Source organism: Echiichthys vipera (genome assembly GCF_963691815.1).
Source record: "Echiichthys vipera genome assembly, chromosome: 14".
Taxonomy (NCBI): Eukaryota; Metazoa; Chordata; class Actinopteri; order Perciformes; family Trachinidae; genus Echiichthys; species Echiichthys vipera.
This window is the reverse complement of record NC_139839.1, coordinates 16,522,021-16,547,839: the sequence shown is the minus strand read 5'-3', so window position 1 is coordinate 16,547,839 and position 25,819 is coordinate 16,522,021. Positions and strand designations below refer to the sequence as shown.

Sequence of the window (25,819 nt, the reverse complement as noted above, 5' to 3'; positions counted from 1 at the left end):
GTTAACCCCCACCCGCCACTACTACCCACACCCACACGCTCCACACTTGAATGCACACAGGAATGCGAAGGGAATGACACAATCCACCAAATACTAAAATCCTGGGCGGCCTGGTCCGCTCTGGGCTCAACGGCAAACATAATGAATGGCCATTCAGATAGGCAGACAAAGCTGAGGCTAGATTTCTACTATACTGTGAGGGTCAAGGGTCACGCAAAGCACTGACAGAAGTAGAAACCAGAGATGAATGCCTGTCTCTCTTTCAAACACTGAATCACTCAAACATAGAGATTCATGCGCACCAACGCGCTGGGGTTCTGAAAAACAAACACGTTCACGAGAAAAGTTCCTCATCGTTATTTATCTCCGTTATTGAAGCTCCACTTGCGCAGGTCTTTACTTTGTGAGCCACACAAGAGCAGAAGAACAAGAGGAATGAGTCAGTAACACAGAGATAATCAAAGTACATTCATCAATGAACCTAAACTCTTCTTGAAGCCATGGCAGCTTCGCCTGGGTATGGTATCTTTGGACATATGAGGAGGGAGGAAAAAAATGGTGTGTGAGAATAAGAGTTTAAGCTTATGCGGCGCTCTAAGCTGCTCTCAGCCCGAGGCACGTAAGAAGAAAAGAACATCTCTTCATGATTAAAAGGGCTGAGGACCAGGAAGGGAAACACAGGAGAGGACAAGCTTCCAGCCCTCGAGGGGCAAAAGCTCTCTGGAGAAACAGAAGGCGAGAGAAATGGCAAAGCGGGGAAATGTGTGCGTGTGTGTGTGTGTGGGGGGGCTCAATTCTTGTAGTCTCCTGTTTCTCTCACATTATTAAAAAGGGGCCGACGGGATGGATGAGAGGCATGTTTGCAACAAGAACCACAAAGAAGAAAGAAAAACACACCCCATTAGACATTTTACTTGTACATTTCTGCTATGAACGTAGACGTTTCAGACAAGGCATTATCTAACCAAAGCTAAAAAACAGAAGAACAAGTTATTTACTTCACTTCTGTGAGCGCTGAAATAACATGCAATTAGAGGATAAAAAGTTCAAACAAATCCAGAAACATCAGCGTGTTTTGGGAAAAGTGGAGCTGCTTTTGCTTTGAAATTGACAGATCAGCCTGTTATCAGACCAACGGCAGGTACATTTTATGGATTTTCACTTCAAGGTCGGATAGAGACTTCCTTTGACCTCCATATATATTTGTGCAGTTGTCATGCTCCACTCGACGTGAGAATGAAGATGATGATTATTATCTATAGAAGCCAACAGACGTTAATAAGCAGAAAAACGAGTCCTTGATGGAAAACACTGGTGTGTCTCTTTATTATGAATACCAAATACAGATTAGCCTACACACAGGACAGTAATCAAAACATACTTTTTCTATTTATTATTTCGAGGTTGATTTTTATTGAGATCTTCAATATGAAGGCCACATTTCCCCAAACCCGTAAAGGAATGGCTCAGCCATTGTGCATGACAATACCAGTGTTTTTGATTAAGGCCTAACATAAATATATGTTGGATAAGAGGGTGGAAGATTTTACAGTATCGCTGATGTTGCGACCAAACTTTTTCAAGTGATAACGCAAACAATGTAGCTCAGAATGTGGCCATTAACACTATTTTTGGTGTGAATTAACCAGACTTGAATTTATGTTGATCATCACATTTGAATGGAATTTGAATGTGCGTAAATTGCACTTTAAACCTCTTAAAACCCTAGATATACAGTATCACGTACATCAACAAAGTTGAATGTTTTAGTAACTGTTTAAATGCATTTACTGCAGGAAAATTATGCACAACCTAAATGTCAAAAAGACTGGTATTATCCTTTGATAGATGTAAAGACTTTGAGCAATACTTGGACATTTTGAACACCCGTCTGTTATTCTTCAACATGCACTTGCAATAATGTGTGTGGGGGTGCTACTCAGTTAATCAAACAGCAGCTCAACACTATTAGCATTCCACCCTGAAGCCAATGACTACTTGGCTACTGGCTACAAGCTAGCATATTAGCTGGTAGCTATGCATTGTTTTCCATGATAAACGTTAGCAGACATTTTTGTAGCTTTTGGGCAAAACAGCGTCACTTTACTGACCACACAACATCTGATGAAAGAAAATAATACACTGTGTGTGTGTGTGTGTGTGTGTGTGTTTGTGTGTGTGGTGTGTTTGTGTATGTGTTAGGGTGGGGGCTATTCAAACAGCAGTTCAAAAGTGTTAGCACTCCACCCTGAAACCAATGGATACTGCCGACTGCAAGCTTATTACACAGCTTTCAACACGGGTCTGTCATTTCTGAAAAATAGCAGACTGTTGCTATGGACGCAGGTCTGATAAAAGACTCTGGAGGACCATTTTTAATCAATCAAAACACTTTTAAATCAATATTTTGTTAAAGCATTGATTTCTTTATTAAGGGGCCAGGTAATTTGCGGGATACTACAGACTGAGCCAGTCATTATTGGGAATTAGATCCCTTCAGGGAGATTCAAGCACCATCCCTATTGCGGTTTAATTCGCAATAATGACCGTCTTGCTTGACATTATCCCCTACTGGTAGCTATACATTGTTTTCAACACTAAATGTTGACAGTTTTAAGTAGGGATATTGGGTATCAATTTGACAATGGGGTCGATCGATCTAATTCTTCATTATTATTATTTTAATATTTATAACAATTCAGTAAACTTATATCGATGTATTTATTGCTAACCTTTTTCTTTTGTTAGGTAAGCAATGTTTAGACAGTCATGCCTGCTGTTGCCTTACACATTAACAAATTAACCCAGTCACTTCTACACAGTGAGACACACGACTTATTAATTAAACACTGGTATTGGATGTGGACTTCGTATTGACTGATTCCCAAAGCCCAGGTATTGGTTTAAAATTCGTTTGATTGAAAAAGTCGGATCAATGCACCCCCAATTTTCAGGGACTTATTTTGTGTAGCTTTGAGGCAAAGGCAGAACCAATTTGTCGAGTACACAACCAGCATGAAGGAAAGTAATACACTCGACTTCAAAATGTCAAAGTAACCCTTTGAGGTACATTTTAATGAGATACGAATCACTCAAGAGAGATTTCTGCTTTAAAAAAGTGACATTTAAGTCCACAAAGATGACTGAATGGCACTGGAAGATGGAAAACACAGAAGAGAATTAAAAATGCATCAGTTATATCAAGAAAAACAAATTAGAGGCCAGATAGCTTCCTTGGTAAATGTCTGCAAAGAAGACCAGTTCTACAGTGTTCTCTGGTCTCTGAGTCCACGCTTGGTCCTTGTTCAGTTTGACTATAATAAAACTGAGCTGCCAGCAGAAACACAGGCAGTAGAATTAACCAACCACACATGGAGTTACTGAAGATTACAATTCACTCTGAAATGTAAAAAGTGCTGATATGTCTCTGCGTCGATCTTCTCCTCACACTGTGGAGACGATGTGAGAAGTCTGATTAGAACGGCACTCTCCAAAATTTGCATTACACATCACACCTGAGTAAAAAGGAGGTAATGTTGAAATTAAATGGAAAAAGAGTAAAATCCAAATGTTAAAATGTTCATGTGAAAAAATGTCTTTGTAGTAATTCAGATGGATTTTATGCAAGACACCCAGAGTGAAAGCAGTTCTCATTCATAATTACACAACAATATGAAAACTGAAATCCTTGGATTGGCACTGGTGTTTCTTCTCGTCTCCTTTGGTGAAGTGACTTTTTACTGACAACAAACTTGTCACAAAGTCCACCGCCAGCTTCCAGAAATGATGTAATACTACAGAAACTTCAAATTCTGACCAGTTTCTCCTCTTGGTTTAGCACATTTATTGGCTCCTAACTTCAGGTAGATATAAAAACACTGACCACAAATTGTAAAAATGAGGCAGAGTCAAGTCTGCACAATGTCAACACCGTCCCCTGGTCACGGTGGGCAACAGGGACTCGCCTGTCTCTGGATGACTCTCTCATCCTGATGGGAAGGTCATCCTTAATCGGTTATTTTTCTTTTTTGTGGTCATTAGTAAATTCTGACAATGTCCCTCAGAGTCCGTTTCCAAAGTGGGTCACAGGAGATGATCCAGTTCATGGCTGCACCAGTGTGCTGGTGTTCACGTGGTGGAGGTAAGAAGACAGGTGAGTTAGAAGGTCACAGTTGCGCTGCTCTTGTTACGAAAGGTCATTGTCTGGATGCTGGAAAGGATTTTCCTCTGGTGCCCGGCCAAAGTCACTCCCATGTGCAGCAGATCCCTGAATACAGATGACAAAAATCCCTAATTAGACACGGAAAGAAATGAAAGATACAGCTTTGATGGACATACAATATATCAGTCATCACATTTTTGCTCCAGGCTTCCATAGTTTTGAATTCAAGTTTAAATTGCACTTGATGAAATTGTGCTTCCAACTTTTAGTAAGTAATTTAGCCTGTTTGCAACCCTCTCAACTAAAAGCTGAGGGGCAAGCCCCCCGGACTTTAGCCGTGGAAGAGTGCGTCGAAAATGTTCCTCCAGAGATAAGCCTCAGTTTAGATAAGGAAACTGGAGATTGGAACTGACTGTGTGGTGAGCTGGGCCAGCTGGTCCACTGAGTTGAAGCCCGACTGTAGGAAGCTGTCTTCGTAGCGCTCCATCTTGAGGGCCCTCAGCCATTCTCCCACTGAAGCGCATGACGAGAGGGCTAAAGGTGCACGCTGGTCCAGCAGGGGGTAAGACGGCCTGTGGGACGGAGTAGAGAAACAATTGAAGAACTTACCACAGACTGTCACCAAAACAATGTGAGGAGCTTAAATATATCCTGCAGCAACATTCCAGTCCGACAAGCAAAGGTATAATCTGAGGCTGAGTGAGTGACAGGGACAAACAATGTGATTTGTCAGGGGTGGGGTGTCCTCTGCTGTATGCGACAAGCTGACAGTCAGAATGCGGAGGAAGGGAAATGGGCACAGTAAGTGTCTGACAGGTCACAGCAGGACATTAAGGTAGAACATAAGATTGGGCAGTAGGAGGCTAATGCCTAAATGGACCCTAAACAAGGGACATCAAGAAATTACTGACATGCTTCCTTTTCTCTGTTCAGTCTCAAGCTGTATATTTGCTGCCATTGTGACCTCATCAGGCAGGTTTTTCTGTCAATCACTTTAACACATCCGCACTCACCCTGCTCCTTCTTGAGCCACTATTTTCAACGATGCAGGGTTGCGGATCAGCTTGTCCAGAGCGCTGACGAGGTCTGCGAAGCGAGGGCGCGCTGAGCGGTCCTTCTGCCAACAGTCAAGCATCAGCTGGTGCAGATGAGTGGGGCAGTCAGGGGGCGGTGGCAGCCGGTAGTCCTGCTCTATGGCATTGATTACCTGATAGGAAGAGAAATGATCACTATTCAAACCAATGCATTAGCTAAATGGTATTTCAATAAACATTGAGTTGCTTGGAGGCTACAAACATGACGAAACAAGAAACAATACAGAGGAAAACGTTGGGAAATCCTGAACTTAACTTTGCACTGTACAACAGTGTTACTAGGCAATCTCGTAGTATTCACTATTCTTTTTTCAGATTGTAAATGATACATTTTGTTTTGCATTTCAGCTTCACGCTGCGCATAACGAAACCTTCAAAATCATTGTCAGGAATGGTCCAACATGGCTGCCTGCTTGAACTTACATCCTGGTTGCTCATGTCCCAGTACGGCCTCTCTCCAAAAGACATGACCTCCCACATGACAATGCCATAGCTCCACACATCTGAGGCTGAGGTAAACTTTCTGAAGGCTATCGCCTCTGGTGCTGTCCAGCGGATTGGGATCTTACCTCCCTGCACAGAAAAAAAAACAGTCAGCACTGCAACACTTTAAATAAACAACAGACAGGGAAAGGTGTAAAAAAAAAAAAAAAAAAATCTTTCTTCATTGCATCATAATATTCCAAACAAAATATACAGTGTGTGAGTAAATGAAGTCATTTATACAATATGTGCATTAGTCTTAAAGTTAAAACTATATTGAAGAAGACAATTTATCATATCAGTGCCTCATTAATCAATTGCCCTGCTGAAGCCTCAAACTGAATGCATTTGGATGGTTGAAGAAACAAAGTGGTTTTAAGCTTTTATGAATTAATATTCTGAATATGTTTTAATACAGAAACAGTATATAAAAACCATCTGACTTATGTAGACAAACTGAATTATGTGTTTCTTAGGCATAATCTGAAGGGGATTTACCAGAGAACTGGTGTAGGTCGGATCAGAGGAGTTCTCCTGCAGGAAGCGTGACAGGCCAAAATCGGACACCTTGCACACAAGGTTGCTGTTGATCAGGATGTTGCGGGCAGCCAGGTCTCGGTGGACGTAGCTCATCTCTGCCAGGTACTTCATGCCTGAGGCGATACCACGAAGCATACCCACCAGCTGGATGGGAGTGAACTGGCTGTCGTTCAGCTAGGGAGGAGAAGGAGGAGGAGGAACAGTTCAGCTGGAGAATGATTGAAGTGGCGGTCTGTTTAAGCGTGTGATCTCTGCGTCACACTCACCCGAAGAAAAGAGTCGAGAGCTCCGTTCTCCATAAACTCTGTGAGAATCATAACTGGACAGCTAGCTGTGATGATCCCCTCCAGGTGGATGATGTTGGGGTGCTGGAACTGACCCATGATAGACGCTTCGGACAGAAAGTCCCGTCTCTGCTTGTCAGTGTAGCCTCCTTTTAGTGTCTTTATTGCTACGTAGTTTTCTTTTTTCCCCGGGACCTTTAGCCGCCCCCGACACACCTCCCCAAACTCTCCTGCAACACACCACACAGACACATAAACACACATTAGGGCTCTTTTCTTTAATGGGTGTTTACCACATTAGGAGGATGACGGTTGTCTCTATCGAAAAACTCGCCTGCAGCAAGTGGTGTCCTTTGGTTTGAATAAGGTCTGGTAATGTGGCTAACATATTTATCAGTTAATGGTTTTATTTGCCTGCCAATATTCAATTTTGTCTGATAAAGAGAACTCAGATAAAGGTTAAAAATGTCGTAGAATCAATTTAGCTTAGTAAATCAGATATATTCTTTATAATGTTGTTAAGAGGACAGTCTGTAAGGATGAAATAAACAGTCTGTGAATCAAAAGAAAGAGCTGACCAGTACAAAGTTTACACATTTGTGAATAATGGGGAAAAACACACGGCTGGGGCTTACCAGCACCGATAACCTCCTCGATCTTGACAAAGGAAACATCAATTTCCTTGGCAAATTCTCGCACGGCCTCATTCGGGTCTTCATAGGTGAAGGGGTCGATATAAACCTTGACCCCTGACAGAGAAAGATGAAGTCGTGGGAAAGGAAAAGCAACTGTTAGAGCACTATGAGGAGCTATGAGCCTGGTCACATTAAAAATTATTTTCTTGACACAAATGCTTTGTAAATTGCAGCTGAGGTTAAGGGTGCACATCCTTGATCTGTTACCTTGGCCAACAAGGTACTGGCTGTTTTTGTCGCTCAGCTCTGGATCTTTCACTCGGCTGTGTCTGCTGCAGGAAGAAAGAGATTGGGATGAATAAAATAAGATTAGTATTGGCAGTGCAGTTATCTGATGAATGGTTGTTTGACTTTACTTTTTGGCAAGCATTCCTAAAGCTTTAAAGCCCAGTGATATGCAATTCACTGTTCTTACAATGTGGCTGTTCAGATGCAGTGGCATTAGTAAAATGTCTCTGTGACTAAAATACAAAGTCTTAAAAGGAAAAAATGAGCCAGATGTTAAATACTCTAGGATGCATGCAAAGCATAGCAAAATATGATAATTTATTGATCCCCTCTGGGAATATTTTTACTATCTTGCCCCATCCACTGAGAAGTCAGAGGTCAGTTCAGATAAAAATAATACCCTCTAGCCAGCAGAGATACAGCGTCTCTGTGTTCCAAAAACACCTCCATCATTTTATTTATTTTTTTGACACAAAAACACCTTGTTGAGAAAAGGTTTCTGTTGGCCTTCAAAAATCCTCAACGATCTCAAACGCACAACACATGATGGCTTGTGGTAACGGTGAATACCTGAGTCAACCCCAATGGTTCTGCTCTTTGACACAAGTCGCTTCATTATCATTCTGCTGGCACAAAATCATCCCTGCAAGACTGTAACAACCCTGTAGCTACTGGATCCCTGCCTTCCTCCATTTCTCTGCTGCTCCCACCTCATAAGCCTAAAATAGCAATAATGCACCACCCTCAGTTAGTGGCAGATCTGGGCCTCAGCCACTGGTTTGTATGTATGTGTATGTGTATGTGTGTGTGTGTGTGTGTGTGTGTGTGTGTGTGTGTGTGTGTGTGTGTGTGTGTGTGTGTGTGTGTGTGTGTGTGTGTGTGTCACAAGGTCACAGCTATTGTTCTCCTGTCCTGTGGAAACAGGGTTGGGACGCCTGCATCCTGTCTCTCCCTGCCCTCTACTTCTATCGTTCTCTCTCTCTCTCTCTCGCTCTCACACACACGTACACACAAACCCTTTTTCTCCCTCTGATGGCATCCAACATTATTTACTCAAACAATGACGCCTAAGGAAAATGTACTACTGAGCAGGATAACTTTTAGCTGTGTTAGCAAAAGACATCAGGAGCATTGCTTTGTGTCTGAACTGCCTCACAAAGAAAAAAAACACTGAGTAGGTAACAGTGCAAATCCACTGCTGATAAGATATGATTTCTATAAACAAAAGAACAAAGTGGTGCAAAGTTGTAAAATTGGGGTTACAGTTGTTATCAGATTTTCAATTCCACCGTCTTTTCTCGGACCCTGTTATTCTGTCAGCTCCTTTCCCTTCCACATTTGTCTTTTTTTCTGCCTCTTTCCGTTTCCCTAGATTCTCACCGTATGCAGTAGGCAGCAACTAGGACGAAAGTCACAAGCAGCAGCATCCCAATGGCGATAAGGATGCCAGGTACTAAGAACTGGGCGGCTGAGTCGTGACCTGAGAGAGGAGAAAAAAAAGACAGAGTAAGAGTAATGAAATGATGGCAGGATGTTTACAGTGGTAGTAAAGAAATGTATGAGAAGGAAAGAACGAACACAGTAAGGATGTGTAGTATTAAAGAGGCTCAATACAAGGACACTTGCACACAACAAGGATGTTCATTCAACAAGAGAATGTGCAGGGACTGAAAAGAGTCTGAAAAACCTTCCAGATGGAATTGAAAAAAAATGTGTGAAAGAAAAAAGAAAAGCAGTATGTGTGAAGCTCCCTCTCCAAGAGCAAACTTACCATCAGGCAGCGTGCCGTAGATGGCTGCAGGACTGAAGCTGCCGTAACCGGCGATGGTGCGCGCCCGGACCTGCACCTCGTACTGAGTGGCCCGGCGAAGGTCCGTCAGCACGGCCTGGTTCCTTTTACTCACTGTGTAGTGGCACTGATCTTCACTACGTCGCTCCTACCGTATGAAAACAGAGTGAGCATTAAACAGGAATAAGTGAGGAAACGACAGTGGAAAAAAACAAAACAGAAAGACTGCTAAAAAGGCCACTAAATGGTTATCTATAGGGACTCAAATATAACTTAAACTTATTATTGAATATTATTGATTTGAAGTTTACTAAAACTGACTCAATCCAGTTACAGCACATTAATACATAATTACACGATCTTAACCAGAAGTATGCTAACTAATATTTTGGAAGGGGTACATATGTTTACAGATTTATATTCCCACCAAAGACTCTTGTATCTCAGATTTATGCTGGAGGCAGTTTTGATAAGAGAAAAAACACACACCTAAACACACCTGTACTGTTTACTGCCTCAACAGTTACAACATGCAACACTGAAACAAAGACTCTCAGAAATTAGATGGCCATGTCTTAAGCTGATATTGTGAAATATATCATTTACACTGTCAGATACCCGAGGTGTTGTTTGGTTAGAAAATCTACAGGCTATTTGGGTTTTGTTACAATTGACCTTACATTTCTTTGCAAAACATTGTGGCTTTTCTATCCCTGAACTGCAGTGCGCCTGGGAATAAATCATGAAACCTAAATAATATGCAAACTTTTGAGACATGTTGTCAGAAGGGCTCTCACCTTCTCACAGTAGCGTAGCTGATACTGCAGGATGGTGTAGTGTGGCTGAGCTGGGACTGACCAGTGCAGAGTCAGACTGCTCTCTGTGGAGTCACTCTTCCGAATCACAGACACCAGCGATGGCACTGCACAGATGGCGGAAGAATTATGAATACCACACAAAATTCAGACTATTTATACCTTTCTACCTCTTCCCATCCACCTCTCTTACCGTCGTGGCTCGTGGTGATGTTGATACTTTCACTGGCGGGGTCCTTGCTGCTGACCTGGGACACCCCGTTGAGCGCCTGGATTGTGAAAGTGTACGTGGTGAGAGGCAGCAGGCCCCATGCCTCCACCCTGCGAACCAACAGACCGTGCTGTGCGGGCCGGTAGCTAACGCTGTCTCCACAGGAGAGACACGGCCCCTTAGGGGACCTGCACGCAAAGCACCTGATAGCGTAGCTCAGGTCCGTTCTGCCACCATCATCCAGGGGCTCGTTCCACTCCAGGATGAGCGTGGTGTAATTGATCTGGGTGGTGATGCTGCGAGGAGCCGAGGGAGGTCCTACAGTGATTGAAAAAAAAAAAAGGAGTTACACTCAATTTTGCCGATAAAAAGCACACACCAGAGTAAATACCCTCAAAATGGTGGTCACCATCCACCAAATATTGTCACATTATTCGGTCAAACAAGTAATTGTATTTTAATATATAGGCACAGATTAGCCCTGATGCATTCATGGTGTATAAAATGTGCCTGTCAAATCAAATTATAATCTCTTCTGTGTCGTTAGACTGCTGCTTTACCTTTCCATGACCCACACAGACCATTTGTTTAGGTTTTTTCATATGCACTGAAGACATTTTATTCAGTCTGTACATGCAGTCACGAAGCAGAACAATGATCCTGCAGTGGCCTTGCGTCACAGCAGGAGCATATGTGTTGCGGAATTTAACTGGTGCAATTACGTTTGTCTAAAACTGGATGATAATGATCGCCGTCTGAAAATTGTAAGAAGATAGCTATTGCCTCAAGCCAAGCATAACTAAACAGCAATACCACTCAGGCACTGTGAATGAGTTTCTGTTCCTGCCAAGGAGACAGAGCTTTGTCACTGAGCCTGCAGCTAACTTAAGTGCTAATAGTGTTCTCATTGGAAACACAAGTGGGGCAGCATCATAGACAATCTGGGTGCGAATTAATTCGGCAACATTTGGGAATGGGAATTTTTAGAGGTGATATGTTTCACGACTTAACAGCCAGAATCCACTTTATTAAAATCACCAAGGCTGCCACAGCAATGTAAGACACTCATTTTTAGGGGAAAAGGTCTGCATGATCAGCTGGCATAGCTGGTTTGCATTTTACACACAAATTGAAAAGAAAAGAGATATGCAGAATTGCACAGGACAAAAAACAATACAATAACATATATATAATGGTATTGGTCTAATTAAGCGATTAATAATGAAGATACAGCCTTTATAATTTAAGTTATCAGAAATAGTAAAATTGGATGTCAATTCTAGTTGGCATTGATGTCACACCTGCAGAGAACAGGAACTTTCAGCGTCCCGACAGTGTGTCACCTTGACTCACATCCTCTTTATGGCCATTCCAAAGGAGTGCGCCTAATTAAAAAGTCCCTCCCATTCACACATCCAACATGTAGCTGAATTGAAATTCCTGAATCCGCATGGAGATGTCACTTGAGACCATCAATGCCTACTCGGCTTTAGAGTGGAAAACCCTGCCCCCGACAACCTGTCACAATAAAAGACATGCATCTCAATGCCCAGCAGTGGGACAAAGGACAGAAAGCAGATTAGAGGAGTTTGGCTAAATGACACCAAGGGGAAAAATAGCACCAGAGATGGTACAAACAAAAGGAAAGAAGAGCAGGGGAAGCAAAAGAGTGACAACATCGAAGTGGATGCTTGTGTTGCTTAGCACCTCTACATTTGCATTTACGTTTTTCTGCATACTTACTAGTGCACGGAGTGTCGGGAGTGTCAGACTCTGCACGTAAGTATCCGGAGCGACACGCACACACTGACGCTCCTCCAGTGGCGGCGTGGCTGAATCCTGGACAGCCTGTGCACTGTCCCTCTGAGGTTGACTTGAACTGACCCACAGGACACGCTGGGAAGGACAAATGAAAATGATCATGAGTTCTGAATCTGAATGTGACCTGTGAATACTACATTAACATTGCACCAAGCCTTCGCAGACAGGTCAAACTGAATTTTTTTTCATGGTACTTAGGTACCAGATGGTTGCAGATTGACAGCTAGAACCATGTAACGAGGGTCATTAACTGAGGACAATCACAGTTATAAAGTAATGAAGCCAAGATTAACAGTCAATTTAGTGTATAAACATGTTTGACATTGACCTGCTGCTTATCATTGACTATCCGACCATTTCTGAATAACAAGAGCAAACATGTGGGTGACCTCACATCGTCACTAAAACCAAACACTGTACTGTGGCATTTGAGGTGTAAAGAAACAGTGAAATGAGTCTGAACTAGTGCTGAAAGGATTAGTTGAACAATCGATGAGTTGACCGACAGAAAATCATTCGCAACAGTTTCAACAATTGACTGGAAAATGCCAAACGTTCTCTGGTTTCAGCTTCCCAACTGTGAGGATATATATTCACTTGTTGAATCTAGCGTGTGGTGTGGCTGCAAATAATATTACTTTATATAAATACTGTAATATAATAGCCATTCACACCTTGTCATGGCACATACAATCAGTCACCAAAATCAGCAATGTTTACAAGAAGTGTTCAGTGTGGCGGCTGAAATACAGCTCCAGTTGCTGAGTGAGAGGAATATAACAATAAACTTTCACACCGAGTGGAGCATTGTTAAAGGGTCAACACACTCTTGCCAATCCTTTCCTGCAGGAATTTCCCACATGTAAAATGTATTGGTGTGTGCTGACTGTGCAGACTGTGCAGACTATGCAGACTGTGCAGACTGTGCCTTTTATTAAATCAAATAATTATTCATTTTGTGCACTGTAACTGTTATTTTTCAATTTTATACCTGTCTTATCCTTTTTTAGTTTGTTTTTATCGTTTTTTCTTGTTAATGAATTATTTTTGAATGTCCCTTTAATGTTTTATGTAAAGCACTTGCACTTGCCTTGTTACTGAAATGTGCTATATAAATAAACTCGCCTTGCAGGTCTCCATGGATGTTGTTAAAATGTATACTTTATAAGTCAAATGCAAGTGACTGCCAGAAGTCAGGATTATGAAATTTATCCGGGTGCTTCTGAGCTCTTATTTCCCACAAGATAACACACACATGACACATCCGGATTCAGCGTCAGCCTGATACTATTGTTCACTAAACAATATCTCAAATCATTTCAGTTGTAAGAATGCAGAGACGTGCTGCAGTCCCTGTGCTTAGTTCTGGACCTTTTTTTCACTAAAGATCTCTGGAATAAATAATGATTTGTAGATGCTCTTCTTTTCACTTTGGCTTCAGTTGTTTCACATATGAACATTGATATCAGTCATTTCTGGAGTTAATTGACAGCTGCTAACATTTTGTCATAAATTAAACTCTTCCTCTTGTGTATTATATAACACTGGCATAAAACTCTCATGTAGCAGTATTTATAGCCGGCAAGAGCTTTACTTCAAAGACTGTGGTTTAAATATTCTAATGAAGTTCCTCAATAAACCTAAATCAACTTGACAGCATTTATATGTTTGCTGTTAAAAGGTGGTGTTTGACCCAGAAAAATATATGCATTGTCTATGGAAGAAAATGGCATTACAGCTAAAGTAATTTAATTTTAAACGGAGACGTCAATTGCATTTTCTCAAGTGACCGGCCTATAAAGCAAATGAACAGTTCAATCTTACTATAAAAGGCAATTTCCCTTAATGGTCTGGTGAGTGTTTTTTTTTTTTTTTACTCAAGGCTCTCTTCAGTGACAGAACGCTGGAAATGCCAACCCCACTTCACCAGAAGCAAAATGTCGGAAATTATTTTTTTGTTGTGAAAAAAGCATTATACCTCCCACAGAGATCAAACGGAATCCCACCTTCAAGCACACACGGGTGCAATCACACATTTCCTTTGAGAAAATGTAGCATTTCTCCCTGTGTTTGTGTGTTTTTAGCGCTCAACATGTATCCCTGTGTGTGTATGTGTGTGTGTGTGTGTGTGTGTGTGTGTGTGTGTGTGTGTGTGTGTGTGTGTGTGTGTGTGTGTGTGTGTGTGTGTGTGTGTGTGTGTGTGTGTGTGTGTGTGTGAGGGGAGGGGGGTGGTGGGGCTGTTCATGCACGAGGCTTGTTAATTGGACTCATTAGACAGAGCTGCTGCACAGCTCCTGAGAGAATCAGCCCGCTTCTTCCTTCTTTTTTTGTGTGCTTTGCTTTGATGTTCTCAAAGTGATACAATCTTTACCCCGAGCGCTCCCTCCCGCTCTTGCGCCTCTCACCTCTCCCCTGTGCTGCTTCTAACTTAGCTGAACCATGAGTTGTCGCAGCGGTAAGCGTGTGACCCTGCTCTTCCTCTCTGAGATAAGTGCTGCTCCACCTGACCTCTCTCTGTCCACTCCGTGTTACAGCCGTTCCCCTGCCTCATTAACTTCCTCCACCAACATTTCGATCCTCTGTGAACCCCACCCTCATCTTACCATTGTTTTCACATTTAGTGTGCCGGCTCTCTGCCGCCTATGCAAGAGTAGTCTATAAACAGACTTATACTTGTACATACTTATGTGGCCTAACCTCGCCTACTTCTTACCTGTGCATCTAGTGTGTCCTTCTGCGGGCTCAAATCCTGGTAGGCAGGCACAGGAAGTTGTTGGCTGGCCCACCCACTGGCCATCTTCTCCGCAGAAGAGCTTGGGCGGCCGAGGTCGGGGCCCCTGCTGGGCGGCGTCCTCCACGCACACACCCTGCGCCTCTTGCACCAGAGTGCGGGGAACAGTCTCAGGGAAAGAGGATAGAGCACTGACGAGAGGGGGACACTTTTTGAAGAACACCCTGACTGACAGCAGGGCCATGCAGGCGCCCTGAGCCTGAAAAGCCATGTAGAAGCCTCTCTTAGAAAGAGGGCCGAGTCTTAAGGTCTTCACATTGAATTTCCGCTCCCCACCCTTCCTCAGTAGAAAGTCTGCAGCCACTGTATCCACCTAGGACAGGAAGAAAGAGAAAAATAATTTATGTAACAGCCCGATTCCAGCACACAGGATTCAGTCTTAAAAAGGACCAGACTGGTGGTGTATGTTTTAGCCATTTCAGCCCATTAACTACACATCATCACATATGCTTTACATTATTGAACATTTTCCACAGCATACCACTGTGATTTTAGATTGATTTCCTGGCTGCCATTGTTTCACATTTGCTACACTACACTTTGAACCTCAACTTGCAGAGACTTGAAACTCACTTGAGAGAAGGGTAATTCATCACAGTGAACATTTCATCACTTTTGTTTTTTCTGCAGAAGTTACATTATTAAGTGGTAATGAAGTCTAAGAGAAGGCACTCTTTTTCGGCGTGTGTTAAAGGACGCCACAGCAGCTGAGGTTTGTCAGTGGGATGCCGAGAAGCACTTCACTCAGAAGTTATGCATTCAAATAAAAGCCAGAAGATCAAGAAAAAGCAAACATGTAGGTTGTGTTAAAGGCAAAAATTGAACAGATTAAATGTGCAGATGGAGACAGCTTACAAAACAGTTCTCGCTCCCATGAGACGATAACATTACCTGGACAAAAAAATTAAATATATTAATGACGACTGTAATAAGTAGATAACTACAGTAACATTTTTGTCTCTGCAAGCTGACGACTGTAAAGAAGAAACAAGAATAAGAAACTAATAACTTGGGTTTTCTTTGTAAAATTGTGTCGGCGGCCACTTACAGTGCAATACACATAAATCAAAGATACATCCAAACATGGACTAAAAATGTAAATTAACCAGTAAAGTCCTTCAAAGAAATTAGGTAAAGGGAAAGTTCCTCTCCTCTAATATTGTCAGAGGGACGAGAACTTGGAAAAGTTTTATAAACTGCTGATCTTGTTTCTGAATAAGTTACTTTAGCAATTTATTATTGCACTTCCATAAAGTTTGGGACACACAAGAGAATGATTTAAAAAAAATAAATAAAATGTGACATTTGATGGAGCACAGGGCCAACACCCTAAACTTTATTTTAGTTCCGGTTTGGGTAAAACAGGATTCTACACTTCCCATAATACAGTTCAATAACTTCTATTGATTGGTCCATCCTCACCCGTTAAACGACCATGTCTTTTAAACTCCACTCCTCCAGTTCGCAACATAGGCATTCTGTTAAAAATGTTACGTTTCAACCTAAATCCAATATAACACTGATGATGTCATGCAGGTTATAAATTGATTATTTGAGAAAATAAACAACATTAATCATTGAAATTAAGTAGCATTTGTAGCCTTATAAGGAATTATGTTCTTCCTTTAATGCAGATTAAGCCAATAAAAGAAATTCTCTTTATAAAAAGCAGCCGCGGCAAAACAAAAAGTGTAATTTAATAATAATGATATCCAATAACGAGCATAACTGACATATAGCATCAGCGTGGACGGTGGGTGTGAACGTACCTTGGTGTATGGGTTTTCCATCCAGGGCGGGTAAGATGACGTAGCCTCGTTGGAGTCTGCCTGGTAGTAGTACAGGTTAAAGGTCTCCTTACAGCTACGGTGGTGGGTGCTCCTAGACGAACACTCCATCATGGTGAATCGCAGCTCTACGTAAACCTGAGACGCTCCTTGTCGCTGGATGAAGCCGCTGCGCAGCCAATGGCTGGATGAGCTGCCAGTCTGACAGATCTGATAGGTCCTCACACTGTTGTTCTCCTCATCTAAACCGCTTACTTCCTCCCACTGAGCGCACAGAGGAGAACAAAGGGTTGTCAAAGGTTGCAAGATAAAATGACGTCTGACCCAGAAAACTTGTGAACATTCTTAATTCTCCTAAAAAGACTTTCACTACTGGTCACATCAAACGACCTATTCATCATAATAATGTTGTTATTGTTTGTTGATCCTCTGCTGTAATGCACCTGTCAGAGGCCCGTGGGACAGATCTGGCCTGCTGTGAATATAGATCCAGCCCAAATTTGAATCTGGGTTGTTAAATCATTCCTCCTTCTGAGCTGCAGCCCAGCTTGTGGGAATACAAGTCTCACTTGTCAAACAGAGCACACTGCTGCACACAGCATGCAAGACAGACACAGATTTCACCCTTCAAACACACTTTTAGACTCAAATACAAGAATACAGTGGGGGATATCACAAATGTGTATCAAGCAAAAAACCGTCACAGAAATCTACATTTGTTGGTGGAGCCAAATGTGACAGAAAAATGGTTTAATGTTTGACTTTTGAGTCAACAGTAAACATGTTCACCATCACTATGTTCCCAAGAGCAGGAAACAGGCAAGAAATTAACATACTCAGGTCAGAATTTAGCAGATTTGCTCAACTTGAGTCTCAGAAATTCAGTTATGTAAATATGTAAATCTTTAAAAATCCATTTGCAGATGATTTGTTGAGTGAGGCAGAATACTGGTCTGAATGAATTACAGTGCAGCAGAGCACTGAGAGCCAGCTTTGTGATTCGCGCAGGAGAAAACTTCCCTTTTAATCTAAAAAAAAAAATACAAAATACTATGGACTTTGGCAGCACACATTTCTGTTAACAAAATCTTTTCAGTGATGAAGATGCACAAAATACCCCACAGGGCTCATTTGGATCCGACAGAAGTAATTTAAAGAAATTTCTATCATATGGGCCATATGTATAACATCTCTTTCAGTATAAAACATATGTCTGCGTGAGGTAAATGACTCGACATTAACGCACAAACTGTTTTATGCAGACACATTCATACACATACATCAACCTGTGTCAACGAAGAGCTTTTATACTTTTCCTCATTTTCTGTCATAATATGTCATGTTGTCTGCTGTCATTTTAACTTGACCAAAGCTTCAAGTAATGATATGTAAAAGTAATCCATGTGAGAAAGATGTTTTGAACGCTTCTGTGTTTTGTGCCAGATTTCTTTATATGGTCATCTGCTCCATGCACGCTACTGCAGTGTTAACATAACATAAACGTAAACTGCTTTATGTAGCTACATGTTGACCCCAAGGAAAACTTTAATTTTGGTGGCTGATGTTGTGAATTTCTCCCTGATTTCGGATCACATTGAACATGCTCGATTGTGTAGTTTTTTGTTTAGATGTCCCGACTGGGGGGTTTTCACTGTAGAAAAAGCAGCTGTACTCCGTTACAGTCATTTCCCGGCTGCGAGTGCAATGAGTCAGCGCTGACCAAGATAGGGCCCCTTTAATACATGTAACAGGGTTAGTCCTGTGTTATCGCGGTCCACACAAGATTTGAGTCTGCACCTTAAGTTCGATACACAATCAGTGTTAAACCAAAACATTACATTAGTGATTTTATAAAAAAATATATACTTGAGGTTTCCTTAAAAAAAGTTAATGCAACATTTAACAAAGACATTCAAGTATTTTTTCTTTATTTATCTGACAAGGTTGGACGTTTCTAATATGGAAGTATCTAGTATCTACTATGACGGTTTGACAACCCTCTAATGCTAAAAATACATAACCATATATTAACTGTTTTATATATGTCATTTTGATGCAGACAGCTCATGCCATCTTCTCACTGCTGCCTGTCATTACTGACTAAATCACTGTTTTGTACTCTTTGTGTAAGGCTTTTGATAAAAGGTTTCAAATGATTACGGCTGTGCAAACTATTAAAAGACTGTCAACCTGTTTTGCTGTGCATCTTAATCAAAAGCGCAGACACATTTGTTGAGTATTTCTGTCTGGTTCCAGAAATTTGCTTGCCAGCCTCACTGTTACCATTTTCCTTCTGAGAAAGCAGCAAGTTGAGCAGTTTTGGTCACTGACGCTGTTGGCAAAAATACTCTCGCAACTACTACTCAGTTGATCAAATTACAAATATGTCTTTCTCTGGCAGCAGTATTTCAAAATTGTGGGCAGCCAGTAACGTCAACTCCAAGGTTGATAGAATATATCAAAGCATCTGCTTTCAATGTTCTTTGAATCCAACAATCACTCTCACGTTCCTTTATTCTGTCAGTTACCTGCCATATAAGGAGCTCTATTATAGCCAAAGTAACAAAGGAACAGCTGGAAGCCAAAAATCCCCAGTCACCACAGGGTCTGTGTTAGTAATACAGATAACATGGTGAAGCTGAGGTTACATACCTCGGGTTTGACATGTGAGAAGATGGTCCATTTGAGATCAGAAGTCTCAGTCTTAGTGTTCATCAGGACCTCTGTGAAAAGAGATAAAAACATATACTATCACTCACAGCAGGAAATATCAAAATGACACGTATAAGGCTCATTTACATTCAGAGAAACACACAAGTGAATTTAAAATCAGAGAGTGCACATATTTCGATTCCCAAGCTCTCTGCCAAGTATCAGCTATGGCTTACACTGGGATTACGCTAGACGATGGAGTTTCACCAGTCAATTACATCTACAGAAAACATTCCCACTCCCCTAAGATTGTCTTTCTTCTCATGTTTGTTTTTATTCCCCCCACGTCCCCTGTGTTCCCGGCGACCCACCATGCCTGTGGTCACACTAAACCTGCTGAAAAGAGTCTGCTCGTGTCCAGAGAGAGTAGAGACAAGTAGTTGGAACAAGACAACGGAGCAGACTTATTCACACTCCCAGGCACACAAATATATAGATTTAAGCCTTTTCAGTCTCAATGCTGTCATTACAATAGAATCGATTTTTTTGTAATCTTTTGAGTAGCAGGCAGCCAGCTCACAAACAATCTGAGTAATTCAGCTATGATACAGTATCACAATAAAATCTGCTACCTGAACTACATGCAACTTGGTGCAGAGGTTCTGGTAAAGGGACTGTTTTTTTTCATTTGAGGACATGTTTCTCCCCCTAGCTGTCTTGGCAGATAGTCTCTGCTGAATTGTGACTAGTATTCATACTGATGGGATGAGGTTTCTGTCACAGGCCGGGTTTTAGAGCCCTACGTGTTCCCCACTGAAGCTCATCTCAAGGAGGAGGCTGTTTGGTTTTTACCAATAAACAGGATTTAATGCGGCTCTCCTGCGTGCCGTGATCAAGGCGAGCACTTGCATGAGAATGGACGCTGGAGGAAATGGGGGCTTCAGTGTGAGTTTATCATTGGGGTTATTATTATTTGTTGGATTGGGGTTCCAATATAAGGCTCAACTGTAAAATCTGGCATCCCATAACCCCACCTAACACACCTGCACACACACACACATAGACAAAAACTTATTCTTTTTGTGGTTTTCTTTTCCCCCAATTTTGTTTTCGACATGTTTATTTAGGTTTACTGGTGTGTTCCAGCAACAGGTTACAAATCCTTATCAATGGAAGCTGGTGACATAAAGCAACACACTGGTGCCCGACGGTGGTGATGTGTGACAGGTGTGACAAGCTTCAACTCAAAGTTGAGCTGGCCTTAACTTTCACTGGCAACTTGGCGACATTGCAGTGTGAACATTGCAGTGTGAACCAGTCATTAGTAGTGCGTGTATATATATATATATATATATATATATATATATATATATATATATATATACTGAAACCACAATTCACTTATTATTATTATATTTTTGGAACATTTTTGCCTTTATAGATAGTTTGACAGTGAAGAGAGAGACAGGACACAGTGTGCCATAAAATTCTTACATTCATAAAACAATAATATCTGAAAAAATATTTCACTCTGAATCCTGGATGAGGCCAAAGTGTTGCTTTTCGCAACTGTTTAAGATGTGTTGTTTCCACCTCCTACTTCAACATGTTGCTTTGTTGTCCAAAACATCTGCTCTGAATAAATGCAGTGATACAGATCCACTGTTTCCATCTGTATTTATCCAAATGTGGAAATTAGACGGCCCTGTCGTTCTTTAATAATACTACTTACTTTTGTTGGTGTAATAATGGCTTCTGGTTTACATTTTCACAGACAGAATTGTTGTTATTATCTAAACTTATCTTCTTTGAAGTGTGCATTACACAGAATGTAGTCTAAAACACCTCAGCTAGAAGTGTATGTTGCCCGTTGTCTGGAACTTTAATGGACCTCAAAGTTAAAAAGTGGTGAAATAGTGAAATTAATAGTCCATTAATTGATTAGTTGACAGACACAAAATAAATGAGCAACAATTTGGATCATCAACCCATTGTCTGGTTCCAGCTCCTCTAATGTGAGAAGTTCCTGATTTCAACTGTTTTATATTGTGAATTTTACATATTCATGTTTTAAACAACTTGAAGAAGGCATCAAAGAAATAATCAATACATTAATCAATAGTAAAAAAAGAAATTCATTAGTTGCAGCCCTAAAGGAAGGAAAACTATCTACATCTAATATATTTCATCATCACTTACATCACACTAGTACAGATTGATGGCTACCCCGTGTCAATGTGAGAAATTATGCTGCCAGAATCATGAAAATTAATCTTTCCAGTTAGCTGCTTCAGAAAATGTCAGAAAATGGGGAAAAATGTCTATCAGTGTTTCCCAAAGCCCAAGATGAAAAGATATTCAGTTTAATGTCATAGAGGAGGAAAGAAACCGGAAAATATTGACAGAATTTTGAGTTTTTTGTCTTTAACAAATGACTATATACGATCGATTGTCAAAATAATTTTAATTCATTTAATAGTCGACATCTATCGATTCATCTTTGCAGCTCTATTTACAGTGTAATCCTGATGTCAGTGTCCAAGTTGTCTGTTTCATAACTACTAATGATTACGGTCAGTTTCCGTGGAACGCTGTATACAGAAAAAAGGACTCTTTGTTCTCTATGATTATATTTCAACAACACTTGAAATACAACTGCAACGCCTACAGTTACTAATATCTGTGATCCCGTGTAAAGTAAGAGGCAATCACATTTACCACTTAGCAACCCACATCTCCATGAAATACACGCAAAGACACAAAAAAACTCTGAGATAAAGCCTTACTCTTCTTGCTGAGACAAATGTTTCAGCCGACACCATTGTTTAACTCTAGTGAATGTTAAACTGTCGGGTAAAGATCAGATACTGCAGGCAAGCTTGGACTATTCAGGATGGACTGTTTCAACTGTTTCTTTAATCCTGCCACGATTTAAACGGAATATAAAGGGATATTTAGATATTCTAAGCGTGTCCTTTTTGTGATGGATTCATCCCCAAATCTACTGGGAAGTCACAATTTATATTTCTATTACTCCTTTAAATAGAAAAACAAACCTGTTTAACTGCAACATATGAATATTTTAATACAAAATAATCAACAGTGAAAGAGAAAGTAAAATAAAAACCATTGCCTCAAATATAGTTATCCGACTCTTTATATCCCTGTTTTCTCATAATGATTTCAATGATCACACAATCACGCCCACCGCTGCTCACATCTAAGCTCCTGCTAATTTAATACATTAACCCCGCCTCCCACACACACACACACACACACACACACACAGACACACACACTGATTATTTAAATCTTTCTTATAGCATTACACCTCAGTGTCATTTTCTCATTCCCATCACCTGGGTGACCTGTCTAATTCACAGCACAAGAAAGCGATGACTTCACATCACTAATTATCAATGTTGCATATGCAGCAGGTTCATGGTTATATCACACTGAGAGGTAAATGTGACTTTAATCAATTGCACTGGTCCCTCTTTTACAATCTACTCATTTTACGCTCTCTCTGCGCTGCAAACTCCTCGTAAAGACAAACACAAATGTGCGTGCCCCCTCTCTCTCTTCGACTTCAAAACCACAGCAGCTTTAAAACACCATTCTGAGGTGATAAAGAGGAAGAAAGGAAAGTCTGCAGAGAGAAATAGGAGAGAGGTGGATGAGGAGGATAATTGGATGACAAAGTTCAGGCCGGTGCTTTCCCTGCATTTAGTCTACCTCGAGTTCACTCCAGCATAATTAAAAAAAACACCTTCATAATACACAGGCTGCCCGTCTCCACCTGCCTCTTTTTCATATGCCAATTTTTTTTTTGAAGCAGTGGAAAAGAAACACCACTCCCAGGCATGATAATCACTGTTTATCACTGCTCTATCATTAAGGTTTATGAGCCAGGATGTGTGAGCATGAGTGTTTTGATGAGATGGTGAGTGTTTCTATTATGTGCATGCACGGCCTTGCCTTTCACTGAAGTAGGCTCAGACTTGAGCTCTGTTAGAGGAAGCTGGCGTTTCCCCTACATTCTTACAGCAGCGACGGCCACCCACCGCCGGAAAATTGCCCCTAGTGCTAACAAAATGTAGGAACAATGAAAACTCATCATCCGGCCATATTGAACACCCAAAACAAACGATTGTACGGTAATTACTGTACAATCGTCCACATTAGGAGACAGTAGAGAAGTCTAAACTGTTTCTGGCACTTGCAACAAGACTGGAACTGAGCATTGGAATTACAATTATTGAAACTTTTTAAATATTAACAGACATTATAAGACTTTTTTTTACCCAGGTGAAGACACTTAGTGGTCTGAAGTAGGCACATTAAAATATTAGCATAAGCATGGTTTAGTTTTTATAATTTAAAAATAAAAACCATGTTGGAAAAACACAGGCAAGGGGAAGGTATTGCATTTTCTGTATGAAAGGCAGACAACAATAGAGGGTGTTGTACTCGGTTCTCTTTTGAAATGTAAAACCTGACCCTGTATTTTTCACAAAGGGGGCTATATGGCAAATATTACACCCTCATTTTCTATGCAGCCGTCTTCAGGCTTTAGACAGGCAACCTCAAATTCGAGAGTAGGAACCATTTGATCTCGAACTCGTTCACAATTCTTCACTTTTGTGTTAATTTCTTTCCCGCGTGCCCTTTCCCTCTCTATTTTACAATTTCTCTGTGGCTCTGGAGTGTGATAGGAAAATTATAGGCCTATGAACATTTGCCCTGCTTCAGCTACAATTAGACCTCATTTTAATTAAAGAAACAGAGTGCCAATTACCCTCATACACCTAGAGAAATGGAGACAGAGGGGAAAAACAGGGATAATGAAACAGGAATGTGAGAAGGGGAAGAAATGTGAGAAGGATTTACAAAGGACAACAACTAGATGAGCTTGTCAGTGTGTTTGCCAATATTACAGCTACCTGTCAATGTCTTCACACATCACATCTTCCCAAATTACAATGAAAGACTGACATGAATCACATGTGTAGCTCAATTATTTCAACCAAAAAAACAAACTGACATCATGTTTGTGTCAGTGAAATACATTTTTTTAAAAAGAAAGTAATTTAGTTAAAACAAGACATGAAAATGAAAGAGATCATGGATTGCTACTAAGGAATCTCATTTGCTTGCATAACATTTATTTGGTGGTTTTGGGATTTAAAGCTGCTCCCTCCCATGCTCTCCATGCCGTTTCTTGATAGGAGAGTAACTGTTCTCCAAGTATAACTCAAATCCTCATGTGTTTTTGGGGGAGACTGCTAGCACATGTTTCAAAATTTCCCAAGCTATCACCCTGAAATCAAACATGCTTATTGGATGTTCTGGTGCCTCAGGCAATTTAATACACGTTTTGCCTTTAAATTAAAGGAATAGTTCAACATGCTGGGAAATACGCTTGAGTGAGATGAGAATATCGACCCTCTCATGTCTGTAACTTTAGCTTTCGCACAACGACTGGAAACAGCTAACCTAGGTTTGGTGGAATTCTCTAAGGGCCTACACTATCCAATCGTACCGTGCCCAAGCACAATTTACAGCTTAAGTTTAGTTTGTTTGACCTTTGAGTACAACTGTTCCGTGCCCAGGCATGCTTGCCGACCACGGCTCAGTTGAGTAAGGTGGGCTTTAGTAAACCATGGGTGCACATGTATGAGCACGAACATGCGCATATGTACGATGCATGAGCACTGACAGCGGTCCTGATGTCTGTTTATATGCGTCTGATCCCCACGATGGACATTTAAAAAGATGCGGCCAAAGGGTTTGCGTTGGTCTGATGCGGAGGTGAAGTGTTTACTGCAGATTTGGTCAGATGAAAATATTAAAAACAGCTGGACAATTAAAGAACTCTGAGGGATGATGACGTAAAAGCAAGAAGCAATCGAGCCGAGGCTCAGATCATTTCAAGTAATGTGAATGCAAGCGGGCCTGGGCCGTGGGGGAGGAGGGAGGGGGGACTATCACGCTAAAGCACGGCTCAGATCATCTGGGCCAAGTGTGAGAGTGCCCTAACTTGGCAAGATGTCAAATAAGCTTATTATTAAATGTTGAACATGGCTAACTTTAGGCAAAATAAACACGGTTGTATGTATTCACACTTATTAGTTTGATGGAATACAACTGCTACTAGAGGACAGTGAAGTTTGTTTTGTTGGAGTGTTCAAATAATCACATTCATTATAGGAGCGATTGTCCTTCAGGTATTATTGAGCGTGCTGCAAAGACTATCGTTGGTTAATCTTTCAAATGTTAATTTCCAATGTCCTTGGCCCTCAGGTTATCTACCATAGTGCAAACAAAGAATGCAAATGAAAAGGGGATTTCGCTTCATAAGTTTTCCACTGTTGTTTGTGTATAGGTATAGTATAGGTCAGTGTGTGCACGTGAACACAACAACTTATGCACTGAATGTGTGTGAGCACTGTTTGTGTGTCTTTGAC

General features: G+C 41.1%; 1 protein-coding gene across 1 annotated transcript in view; it reads right to left on the bottom strand.

Moving 5' to 3' along the window:
- Positions 1-1,483: 1,483 nt before the first annotated feature.
- Positions 1,484-25,819, bottom strand: part of LOC310956305 (ephrin type-B receptor 4a-like) — a 38,295-nt gene continuing 13,959 nt past the window's right edge. Inside the window, exons 2-17 of the mRNA XM_083926498.1 lie at positions 19,353-19,423; positions 16,683-16,964; positions 14,836-15,226; positions 12,045-12,197; positions 10,284-10,619; positions 10,073-10,197; positions 9,258-9,423; positions 8,867-8,966; positions 7,466-7,530; positions 7,199-7,312; positions 6,546-6,793; positions 6,238-6,453; positions 5,680-5,829; positions 5,176-5,369; positions 4,576-4,734; positions 1,484-4,267 (exon numbers count right to left, since the gene is read on the bottom strand). Of these exons, the coding sequence (XP_083782624.1) occupies positions 4,159-4,267; positions 4,576-4,734; positions 5,176-5,369; positions 5,680-5,829; positions 6,238-6,453; positions 6,546-6,793; positions 7,199-7,312; positions 7,466-7,530; positions 8,867-8,966; positions 9,258-9,423; positions 10,073-10,197; positions 10,284-10,619; positions 12,045-12,197; positions 14,836-15,226; positions 16,683-16,964; positions 19,353-19,423 (2,879 nt within the window). The 3' untranslated portion in view covers positions 1,484-4,158. The remainder of the gene's footprint in view (positions 4,268-4,575; positions 4,735-5,175; positions 5,370-5,679; positions 5,830-6,237; positions 6,454-6,545; positions 6,794-7,198; positions 7,313-7,465; positions 7,531-8,866; positions 8,967-9,257; positions 9,424-10,072; positions 10,198-10,283; positions 10,620-12,044; positions 12,198-14,835; positions 15,227-16,682; positions 16,965-19,352; positions 19,424-25,819) is intronic.